Source organism: Trachurus japonicus, chromosome 6 (assembly GCF_045865225.1).
Source record: "Trachurus japonicus isolate A0001 chromosome 6, Traja_1.0".
Taxonomy (NCBI): domain Eukaryota; kingdom Metazoa; phylum Chordata; class Actinopteri; order Carangiformes; family Carangidae; genus Trachurus; species Trachurus japonicus.
In genome coordinates, this window is record NC_140912.1 from 21187181 (window position 1) to 21199672 (window position 12492).

Genomic DNA, 12492 nt, shown 5'->3' on the forward strand with positions numbered 1-12492 from the left:
ATTTTCAAACAGAAACCATATTTCTTCTTTGGATGTACTGGCACTGTTGTGGAACATAAATATTTATCAGTGCTCCAAAAGGTTAAGTGTGTGGGAGTAATACAATCTGGCAGCTGAAAATATTGCTGAAACACAACATCTCCAGATTGTTTTGCAAGATGGAAAGCTTCACCAATGCACCAGTGCTGCCTAATGGCCTCTGCATCACCAAACAGCACTACAGCTGTTTTTTTTTGTTTTGTTTTTTTTGGTCTGTATGTGTCATCTTTTTTTCTCCATCTCATTGTGTGAAAGTGTTGTGAATGAAGAACATGATAAATGTAAACCAGATCTATTTCAAGCAGTGACACAAAAAAACAACAACACAGACCTAGTTTGTGGACAAAATAGTGTACGTCAGAGTGCACTGAGGCAGCTCGAGGTGGCACAGTTTCACCATGATTTTATGCCAGTTTGAGAGGCGGTGATGTGATTTTCTCAGCTGCACAGTACAGTTCAGTGATGTTGCAGCTCATCTGAAGGTGAGCAGAAAGTCATTACTTAACTAGTAAATATAGCCTGTGGTGAGGATTTTTTTTTTTTTTTTATGTTTTGATCTCTGCATATCAAAAGAAGCACAATGATTATTATTGTATCAGAAGAAATGAAGACTATAAACATACTATAAACTATTAACTAAAATTATTTTGTAAACCTTTTCACTTTAAAACACAAACACGATTCTTTATTCATGCTTAAATGATAAATCCCTTATGGCTTTGTATAAAAGCTAAAATGTTATATTCAGTATGTATAACTGCAAACCAAATCTACTGATCAGTTTACCATAACCTGTAGCTACAATTGAGACAAACAGCAGCAATGCTAATTCAACAGGATGTAACTGTCTTGTGACTATAGAGACATTTTAATGAATGCAACATAAGAATTAAAATCAAGTTGTTGTTTTTTGTTGTTGTTTTTTTCTATTGATTTTGTCACTGAGTTGTATACACAGAGTAGTGTGTCCCCAGTGTGGGAGTAGCAGGTGCAGGACACAGCAGCTCATGCATTATTAAGGTTTGTTGTGAAGTGTGGTCAGGTTGTAAGAAGAGAAAAGGAGCATTTCTTGGTCTTTTCTGGTGTCACTGACAAACCGAAGGAGAGAGAAAGGGTTCCCTGCCGTGACCTCACTGTGGAGGTTGCTCATGGTTAACGTTCAGCAGCTCAACAACCTGCCAATTAAATAATTAAATGGATAATTGTGGTTTAGAGATACTATAGGAATGTAAAAGAAGAAACAGTCAGTCTTTGTTAGAAAGTCGTTCTGATTGCACAACTCAGATTAAATGAGAGGAATCCTGACCGTTGTTTTAAAATGTTTATTTCAATTCATGTCAGCTTGTCACAAAAGACACTTGAAATACCTCCGTTTTCTGAGGAACACAGCACGACACACTGTCACTGCTGCTCACGTATTGTTAAAACATGAACTGCACATTATCCTTTGTGTATTATCACATAATAAAATGCACAATTGAATCAATATGAACACAGTCAGGTAGTCAATAACACATTATTATTACTTTATATACTGTATCCCATTTCATGTTTTGCAAACATAAACCGCAATGCTGGATCAATACTAATATTCACTCTGCAGCAGTGTGCCACTTTAACTCGCTCACGACTGAGCTAGAAGAGATATTGATTCAACATTCAGGTTTGTGTGTGTTGGGTTCGATTACATAGACTAAAGGATATTTCGATCAAAAATAGGTGAAGGTTAAAACAGTAGAGTAAAATACACAAACATGAGCATTTGTCAAGCGTAGTGTTTTTCATAGTCAATATGTACATCCCAGAGTACCAAAGTAGTAATGACATCTTGAGTTTGCTGCTTATATGTATACACTATATGTTGCTATGGTTAAATTCATTTCTTTAAGGTGTAGCTCATTAATAATGTCAATGTCGTGAGTCGAGTCGGTGATCTGGATTTCTCACCGGAAAGACAGGTACTTTCTGACTGTTATGCTCCCTTGTTGGCATTAGATGAGCTGCTGACAAGGGAGCAGCTTGACTGGTTTTTAGTCATCCCTGAAAGTCAAAGTCACACTACAGTCATACATACCACGTTACAAGATTATCAGATAAGTCCATGTAAATATTCTTTGCATTCTTATTGTACTAAAAAGTAAATCATTTTTTGTAGCGTCCCCGCAAACATTTCAACTGAGTTTTTGCAGTGCATGTGCTGTTAATCTGAATTTGTAGTGCACTTGTGTCTGTGTGTGTTTTGTTAAAGCAGATATCAGTGGAATGTTTTTGTTAATATAAGTCCTAAATAGTCCTATTTTCCGTCAGCAATCACTTACATGAAGTATTTCAGCCTAAGTTGCAGGGCGCTGAGCGTTCAGAGCCAGCATACTGAAGTGTACATTGTCCAGCTGAAGGCAAAGTTTGCAGGAAAAAGAGGATGCCACAAATTCCAGTCTTATGCCAAAATTGCGTTTTGAATGGATCAATTATTTTAGCAATTTCCATTAAAAAAAATATAAAATCCAACATTTGTCAATAGCACCTTAGAGAAAGATGGTGTGTAAAAGCTAAAAAAAAACAAAAAAACAAACACACACACACACACACACACACACACACACACACACACACACACACACACACACACACACACACACACACACACACACACACACACACACACACACACACACACACACACATTTCATAATGACCAACGAATGCAAATATGTGGATAGAGGTGTGACTAATGGATAGATTACATGACACTGTCAAAGTCATTTGGATGTTTATCAGCTTACATTACAAAAGCTACTGAATAAAACATTTAGCAGTGATCAAGCACAGTCTTTAGTTAATCTATCAGAACAACCAGGATCATCTTGCATATGTATGTCCTTGGACTGTCCAGATTGAGCCATAGATCTTTTTCTCAAAAATACAACTGCTGCAGCAATAGCTAACACCGCCACTCCGGCTGCTATTCCCCCCGCTACAATGGCAGTGGTGTTAGAGTCTTTCTCTGGGTCCAGTGGAGGAATCTCCTTTGGGTGTGGACTGCTGACTGTCAGAATTGTGTCCTGTATAACGACGCACCGAGCTTCATCAGGAATGTATTCGTCAGTTGAATATTCCTCATCATCCTCTGTCTGCTCCTCATTGTATGTGTCATCATATTCATAATCATCATCCGGCTCCGGCTCTTTGGGGTCTCTTGAAACGACACAGCGGTACACCCCTGCATCTGTCTTCTCAACGTTGGAGACCGTAAGCGAGGAGCCATTGTTTGACAGAGTCAGTCTGCCAATCAGACGTTCTAGGATGGGAATGTTGTTTGAGTCGTGGATAGGATTATATTCCCCTGTTGTGTCTTCATAGTACCACTGCACTCTTAGGGAATCATCCTGGCCATTGCCACAGCTTAATGAGAAGTCCCCGCCTTCAAAACCTGTTTTTTCTTGGATTTCATTTGTGGGGCAGAGAACCACCAAGTACTGGATCTCAAGTGAAGTGGAGATGCAGGAATAGTCCCCGCTTAGATCTTCGTTGACTTCGGGAATTATCAAGGAAAAGTCTTCCAATTTATCACCTTTTGATAAATACATCTCATTTATCCTCACGCTGCTGCCATTGACCGCCCCCAGTGGTGTCTCCCATTGCTGGTATTTACCATCAGAGGGGCAGTTTAAGACTACTCTTTCCCCTACTGAGGCAAAAACCTCCTTGTTCTCAGTGTTAGCTGGTAAAACTATGTTTTGGAAACTGAAGCAGTTCTTACCTTTGAATACAAGACAGTGAAAGTGTTGGATATTCTTTAACACGTTGTTTTTAATCATGAGCAATGCCCCTCCTTGTTTGACCTCCATGCCACCTTTCAGCTCTTCCTCCAGAGGCTCCAGAGAAATGCTGCTATCCAGGAAGAGTATAGGCTTATAAGTGGGATACATCTCATAGTACCAGTGCACAGAGGTTCCTTCCAGACCAATGGAGGTGCCATTGCACAGAAACTCTGCTCCATCAGCTCCCTCCTTCACAATGACCTCCTCTGATTGAACCATTTCATCGCACACGAGGAGCTGTTGTGTGAACTGACTGACCAGGCTCTGGTCCTGCCAGCACTCCCTCCTGTAAATCCCAGAGTCCGTGTGCGTGAGGTTAAAAATCTGCATCCCGAGCAGTTGGTCTCGCAGGGTGTGGTAGACGCGACCCTGCATGTCTGCAGGAGGTTCCACAGAACTGTTGGTTGAGGAGTTGCCAAGCAGCTGGTCTCCCTCCGGACCAATTCTGTAAACAACAATATAATCCACGCCGAAGCAATATCCCATCTCAATTATGTTGCCCTTTGCCCTGAACACAGGCTCTGGCTTCTCACAGCAGACCCAGCAGAGAAGGGTGAGAAAAAGCAGAAACTCTAGACACTTAAAGGAGGTCATCTTCTGTAGCTGTCCCAGGTCACGCACTTGTCACACTCTGCAGGGCTGGCGCATTGTAAGCCAAATGTTATCCACTTTCGCTTGTGACTTAAGTTCCACCTCCAGGTAGTTCCCTCCTCTTACGCACACCTACACAAACACAGACTTAGGAACACACATGCATTACGACAAACACATACACGCTTAGTTACACGATGAGTGACAGGAGCGAGTGGAGAGACATTTTAGTTATTACAGCGTTAAGTCCATTAAGTTCATATAAGTCTATTTTGGCAGGTCTGAGGCAACAAATGAGGCTAAACAAACATAAAGAACAGGGCAAATAAAAAGTTATGCTCCTGGTTGGACATTAACTGTATTGATATGTAGTTGGACTGGTTTCCACTAAGATGAGGGTGTGGGCTGAGACAGTACAAGGTCGTCTGACAGCTGTTAGAGGGAGTGTTCACGAGCACACGTGGTTTTTTGGAAATTCCGTGCAGGCAGGCTTGATTGCATATTTTAAAATGCAATGCGGTGCATGTTTTCTGTACCATTATGTTCTTATTCAGTGAGCGTACTAATCTGGGCTAAATCTATGCAGTATCAGGTAATGTGTCCCTGTTCCCATCACACCATTTCTTTTGTCACTGAGGCAACACAAATCTTTCATTCATTCATCTCACTCATGCATCAGTTACATTCAGTGCCAGAGTTGAGCGATACGAAACACTGCATGAAAGCTGTAAGATAAAAACATGTGATCTTTTGTATTATTTGTTTTTGTGTTGTTTTTCTTTTTTAATCATGATAATGACTCTCACTCTCTAATTTGCAGTCTGTTAATCTGTTCTTTCCTATTGCACAACAAAACAAACTGTATTGTGTTATATGTTTACTTGCTGTGATGTTGTTAATCTTTCCACTGTGGGACATCTTGCATCTTATTGTGTTTGGGGTTTGTTTCTTAACAACTTTATCCCACTGCTTCCTTGAAACAAAGTCTATGAGTTGGTATTTCCCCCTTATACTGTAGATCTTCTGTCAAAAAGTTAATATGTCACTAGGAATGAAGTCAAAGTCAAAGTGACACCGCTTTTATGTTCCTGGACAGCTTTTCTTGGCAAATAAATGAAACAAGACAACCATACTACTGTGAAGATTGTTAATCATTTCCTAGCTGTTATCATACTGATTACAACACACATGCCTAAATTACACAACAAGGAAATCAAAATAGGAAAAACAGAAAGTTACACAGAATGCAAATCATATTAAAGAATCGTCTGATTGTTAGCTGAAATATAAAACTGTGGCAGGCCATGCCTTTGTTTTTGTAAGACAAGTCCTCTTTGTCAAAAACGAAAGTGTAATTCTGCTCTTTCATTCTCTTTGAATCACCTTTTAAATTGTAAATACCTACAGCTTGCACTGGAATCGAATGTCTGATAACACTGCCTGCACGGGAAAAACCCTTTCTTTATCCACCTGTGCAGGAGGTGAGTCAGGTGGTGAGTTTGGTGGCATGTGGGGAAATCAAGCCGTTTGTTTGGCAAATAGACGTCTGGCCGAGTAAGATGATACTCATTAAAACGGAAAAACACAGCTTTGTGATGGACAGATGGTGAGATGATGGAGGCAGCGTAACCAGTGTCTAAAAGAAGCCACCACCATTATAGATAATAAAATGGACAACAGAGACAAAGTTGGAAAAAAAAAGTTGCAGTATCTGATCAGTATCAAATTTACCTTTGTGAGAAAGCATGTTTTACTTCCTCATTCACAGGCTACTGTAAAACATCCTGTATGAAGGTCATTGAATTGCGTGAAACGACACAAAAGGACCATGCAACATGCCCATGAGATGGTAAGTATCCACAATGAGACACAACATGAGACAAAAGAGACAATAATTCAAAAAGCAATGAAAAAAGACATCGAGACATATAGAGAGTGTGTTGTTTGTATTATTTTGTATGTCTTGGTGTTGTATGATTGTGGCGTCATTTCTCTATCTGTGCCTAGGGGTCCGGTTTTCTCCTAATCTCTCCATGTCTCACTCCTGCAAAGCTGCACCAAGTGTGTGAGCATCTGCAAGAAGTCTGACAGCCTGTATCACATTTTGCCTTCATTGCCCAGCGGCAATTTGGAAAAGCGTCTCCTTCTCTCTTCCAGTTCACTGCCTTTGTTTGCGTCTTTGTGCCAACGTCTCCTCCCTGCTTGTTTCTCTATTGTGTCTCTTGTTGATGCTATTGTTCTCAGTGTTGGCAATTGTGCCATAACCTTGTTAGTGTTGCTCTCATTTTTTGATTTTTTGTGGAGCACACAACGTCGAGTTTGTAAACATAACAACATCACAGTAAGTACAGCATGTGTCAGTATGTCTATATTTCAAGTTGAGGCAAGTTTGACATCTTGCACCAGCGACACATTTATCAGAAGGTCTTGATATAAACCCACACACTCTCTGGTTTCATCATGGTGAGGATGATATTGGATTTCAGTCCTGAACAGATCACAGGGAAAGGATTGAAGGGATCCTCCGTAAGTGCTGTGTTGCACCTTTTTCGTCTGTATTCTCCTTTTTACCTTGCCTTTAGAAAGTCTTTCAGTTCTCTTTGCTGTGTTTGCTTCTTTTTCCTCATTCATTTCATCACCAGGTGATACGATCAAGGCTGTAGCCTATGCTGATCGCGTGAGCTTACTTAAACCCTTGATGAAAGCCAGAAAGGATGTTAACAGGTTGACTGCAAAACGAAAAAACACTGTTGACTCTGCATGCCCACATGTTATTGTATACCGCCATAAAGAAAGTTGCTCCCCATGAAACACTTGGACACGATCTGTTTGAGATGCACAAACTGTTAATAACAACACTAGCAGCGAGTGCACTCAGATGACCAGCTCATTCCTGTCAACATACTGGGTACTAAAAAAGAAAGACGCACCAGCCTGTTTTCCTTTGAGGCATATCATCTGTTTACTTGTACATAAACTATAATGAACCCAGCTACCCACTCAGCAGCAGCAGCTCCCGTGCTGCTGAGGGAACAGCTTGCAGAGCCGGTGATCAAGCATCATGATTAAGCACCAACTGCGAGAAAAGTCTCCGTGTGTTCAGTCCAATTCAGCCTTGTGCTGATTACACTCATCAGGGCCCCGTATGCTGAAGGGTTTGGAGGTGCACCAACTGCTGTTTGAGATACAGATTTTTGCCAAAATGATTTAATTACTAGACATATGGCCTGCAATAAAAGAGCAGAGCTTTGGAAAAGAAGGAGGGAATTGGACTGAAGGGAGCATGAAACCACATAACACTGACTGTTTCTACATTATGCATGTTATTTATTTTTTTAAATCATAGGTTGATTCAGTGTTTTAAAAAAATTCGCCTAATTGTAGTACTTCCCTCCACCTCTGCGAGGAGCTGGCGCTGTGGTGAGCAAAATACCACTAATGAACCGTAGATGAAGAAATCTGTTCCATAACAAAACGTCACATCCTCTGACCGCAGCTAAAGGTAACTCATTTCTAATAAATATCTCCATGTACTTGCTAAAACGTGCACATTTTACACACGTGAGCTTATTGTGTTGACTCTCTGAGGTAAATAACACGACATCCCGTGATGTTAGTGGTGTAGCAGGGCAGCTCGGTGTCTCTAAGCGGTTACCCAGCCGGCGCAGCGCCTAGCATGATGATGTTTCCTCACATTATGAAACCGAGCTTTTATTTTGAAATCTCCGATTTCATGAATGAAGTCACCGGGGTAGGTCAGGTTATTTTGATGAATGTGTTCAGTAATATAAACTGCAATAAAATACTCGAGTGTTTTGTCCAATTGTGACAAGCTGACTCGTGTTTCCCAACTATCCCCTATGAAACATCTGGCAGCAGCTGTGCAGTTTAACCATTACCTGTTGTGAAGGAGCCTGGTTTGATTGACAGTATTCAAAATAGCTTAGAAAAGTCAACAACTGGGTGCCTGTCTGAGCAGGGAGATTAAAGAGGTAATACATTCAGCAACAATGCTCTGTTTGTTCAGATTAGTGCTGGCTGCGTTACATGTATGCTTTGTGTGCACTAAATCAAACAATAAAAAGATTTCCTGATATGAAAAGAAAAACAAGGGCAGCCCTGGCTGCAACGCCCCTGGCCTCGCTGCTGTGCGTCACCACAGTTAATACAATTGTTTGATGAATGTTAAAATTCAGGGTGTCTGCTCAGCTGTCATGAAGCAGCTCTGCTTCAGAAGTTTGAGGTTGGTATTTTTAGTCATGTCAGCCCGCTGCTTGGTTGTCAGTCACTGCAGCTCCCTTTTCTCTCACTCTTCTCTTAGGTGATCAGCATCAGGACTTTGCCTCAATGTTGCGCTTGATCGCGACATCCCTGTGCCTCCGCTGCCAACGTGTCACAGCTCTACCGTTAAACTTGAGGCCATGTGCGACGCTGAGTTCGCAGGAGAACCAGCAGACGGTGACGGCTCTCTATGAACTCTCCGTGGACATCCAGAAGGTTCGGAAACTGAAGGGCTGGGTGCTGCACCGCAACCCGGCTTATACCGTCGAGGTGGCGGACCTGCTGAAGGACATGGGCGCCTCGGGTGTCATCGTCTCACGGATCTTAGCGGTTCATCCCGAGGCGATCCTCTGTCCTCCGGAGCAGATGAAGGCTCAGAGGGACCTGTGGATGACGGTGTGCCCCAGCCAGAAGGAGCTGGTTGGTATCATTGAGAAATTCCCAGCCTCCTTCTTCACCTCCTCCAGCCACCACGACAACCAGAGGAACAACATTGCCTACTTCCAGAGCTTGAATCTTAACAAGCGCATCGTCACCAAGCTGATGGCCACCGCTCCCCAGAGCTTCAGCCGCTCAGTGGAGCAAAACGAGGTGATGGTGCGCACCCTCCAGCAGGCCTACCAGGAGCTGGGAGGGGAGGAGGCCAACATGAAGATCTGGCTTCAGAAGCTGCTCAGCCAGAACCCGTATGTTCTTCTCAAGCCCCCAGAGGTTCTCAGGCAGAACTTGATTTTCCTGAGGGACAGGGGCTTCACCACGGCAGAGCTGCTCCGCCTCCTCTCCAAGCTCAGGGGCTTTGTCACCGAGCTGAATCCGGACAGCATGCGTCGCACCCTGGTGTACTCTCAGAGCGCCATGGGATGCTCCGAGGCAGAGCTGCGGGACACCATCCTCAACTGCCCCGCTCTGCTTTACTACCCTGAAGCTATTCTGGCCGAGCGCTTCGAGGGGCTCCTCAGCGCCGGGATCAGCATGTCTCAAATCATGGGGACTCCTACTGTCCTGGAGCTGACCTCACAGATAGTGAATCACCGCATCCAGCGTCTGAAGATGCACGGCTATGACATAAGGACAGGCAGTCTGGATGTATTAAATGGTACTAAGAAAGACTTTGAGATGAGCTACGGAAAACTCCGGCTACGCAGAGAGAGGCCGCTCTTTAACCCCGTGGCCCCTTTAAGAGGAGACGACTGACACGGATTGCATGGGCTCAAGTGAATTAAAACTGATATTGGATGTACTTGTACACTGTTCTTGTGGTTATTTATATCAATACCATGTCAAAATTATGTGTTTTTCTGCGGTTTTATCAGAAAAAAATGCATACAACCATGAACCATTATAACTTGACAGTGAATTTTGACTACTACAATGCCGTAGAGTGGAAACTGAAGTTTTAACAGAAAACAATCTTGAAATGCAAGATGCAGACCGTCCTAATTTCTAGGAATCACACTTAACGGTGAAGATAATTTGTTTTCCTGTTGCCAGAATCTCCAACCCTGTGGGATAAAAGGTAATCAAATTACCAAAACTACGAGTGAGTCATGCAAGTGTTTTTTTCTTCCAATGCCTGATTTAGCTCTAATTTAGCAGCGTGAATCTTTTCACCAAATGCAAAAATGCGTCAAAGTAAATTTTTCACTTGTAGTGCAGACTAAAGAAAACTGATTGCGCCCCTGTTTATCTACGGGTCTGACAGCAGTACGGATGAAAAGCAGGGTACTTTTATTGCAGGTGTAAATTCACATTGGAAGAGATGAGGATGGTTATGTAACGACCTACCGGTGTGATACCGGAGACTGAGACAAATGCAAAGCCACCTTAATATGTCAAGCTTTTTGGGGAAGGTGTAGTCTTTTGCCAGATAAAGAATTTATTACAGTTTATCCCCAACTTACCTCATCACAATAACTTATCATAAAACGCCACATGACATAAGTGTGAAATGAGAGACGTGCTGACTCATCTATTAAATGTATAACAGAGGACAAACACAGCTTTTCAATGCATTTTATTTACAGCCTGCACAGGAGTCTCATTTTCACACAATGTTCTTGGCAGCAACTGTTCCCCTCGGGGAGGAAATCTAACTGTGTCTCAGATTTTTATTGTTCCTTTACAGATGGAGACACTTAATTATAAGCTATTTCACTACCGAAATGTCACTTCATTATCATTTCAAATGAATTTAAATGCACCCACACGATAAGATAAAAAAAAAAGGAAAGAAAATGAAGTTCCTTTGATTTGATGGTGGAAGTGGTTTATCTGAATGCACTCTGCAGGCTTTATTCAAAAAGCTGTTGAGGTTCGGATCATTTATGCAAAATTGATTTTCCATTATATTTAGTTTTATTAATAAGGTTTCCATGCCTGTGTGCATCATATGGATTAGTGCCCGTACTCACTGTAGTATGAGCCACGAAAAATCAATATGCAATATCTCACGGAGCATTGTCTGAGCCAAAAGATGGCATTGTAAAAATGTTTCATGTTTCATTCTGAATGTGTCTTAATGTTTGGAAGCCAGCAAAAGCCCTTGAAAACATGCTTAAGAGTGCCTTTTAATGGGAGCGAGCTTCACAGCTAATGAAGCCACAACTTTATGCCTCAAGGTTCCCTCGCTCTTGTAATGTGGACGATGGGGGTCACAACAAAGAGAGAGGGAGGGAGAGAGAGAGGACTTGTGTGTCCAGGGGGATGAAGATGAGGAGGAGGATGAAGGGAGGAGAAACAGGGAGGGGTGGGGGGGGGTTGAGGGGTGGGGGCATTAATATACGTTAACAACTTCCACTTCCCATCTGCTGCCGTCTGCATCACTCAGCATGGTCCCGTAGTCATGGCGATAGCCACTGGGCAGATGATGTGAAAGTGAGTGCATCTGGTAATGAATTTCGAGCTCAGCAGATGGATGCTTGACTAGAGTTCATTTTCCAACCATTCACAACACGAAACCCCTGAAGGGCTTCAACAGAATCTCCAGTTCGCCGCAGCCGACGTACTGAAGGTTACTAGTAATTCTACACAGGCATCAGACAATTTCAACAGTATCAGTACCAGGTAACATACAAGGACTTAATCAGGATGGCAAGGCAAGGCAAATGAGACAAGGCCTCAGGTGTATAAATACAAGTCACCTCTATTTCTTACCAAGTGTCCTCTTGTCCTCAACTGGCGTGTCATCCCGTGCTGTCCTCTTGAATTACACAGACAAGCCGTAGAGGTTAATAAGAGGGGGTATAAATTGTCCCTTTTCCATTTCAAATATGGCACTAGTTGATATTAGCCATGCTTAACATATTGCTTTTATGGGTCATATCTCACCAGAAACGGATGACATCGACAATGAAAAGCTATGATTTCCAGCTCGAAGCCCAGAGCTTGGGCAGCCACCGGTGCTGTAAATATTCCTCACTTGAAGTCAGTGTGAGTTAAACTCAAGTTTAAAAGGGTGTTCTTCAAACGAAGCTGATGTACTGCTGGGAAAAATAAAATTTGTCTGTACCTTTTAAATAAAATATTCCAATTTTACTGCAAAAACTGTTCACCACAAAGGGAAACCTGGAATTACAATATTTTAATAGAATAATAGTCTTGTTTTTCCCAAACATACTAACATCAGTCTTCTCAACCTTGAACATGGTTTAATCCTCAGTTGCTATGGTTTTCTGCCATTACTTGTCTCTCAAGTCCACCTGTGCCCTGATGAGACAACACAAATATCCTGTACATGCAGCGGGAGGAAAATAAATGTCAC

At 42.2% G+C, this 12492-nt stretch overlaps 2 protein-coding genes across 2 annotated transcripts; one reads left to right on the forward strand and one right to left on the reverse strand.

Moving 5' to 3' along the window:
* Positions 1-2380: 2380 nt before the first annotated feature.
* On the reverse strand, positions 2381-4776 carry LOC146986108 (uncharacterized). The gene has a single exon (XM_085779764.1). It carries the CDS (start codon positions 4452-4454, stop codon positions 2859-2861), a length of 1596 nt encoding a protein of 531 aa, XP_085635890.1. The 5' UTR covers positions 4455-4776; the 3' UTR covers positions 2381-2858.
* A 3033-nt stretch (positions 4777-7809) lies between these two features.
* Positions 7810-11040, forward strand: mterf2 (mitochondrial transcription termination factor 2). Its single transcript, XM_085779767.1, has 2 exons — positions 7810-7953; positions 8773-11040. Exon 2 carries the CDS (start codon positions 8799-8801, stop codon positions 9924-9926), a length of 1128 nt encoding a protein of 375 aa, XP_085635893.1. The 5' UTR covers positions 7810-7953; positions 8773-8798; the 3' UTR covers positions 9927-11040.
* The last annotated feature ends 1452 nt before the right edge of the window (positions 11041-12492 follow it).

Bases quoted from the DNA above. Each gene is read 5' to 3' on its own strand.
- mterf2 (XM_085779767.1), top strand. From the start codon at position 8,799: ATGTTGCGCTTGATCGCGACATCCCTGTGCCTCCGCTGCCAACGTGTC.
- LOC146986108 (XM_085779764.1), bottom strand. From the start codon at position 4,454: ATGACCTCCTTTAAGTGTCTAGAGTTTCTGCTTTTTCTCACCCTTCTC.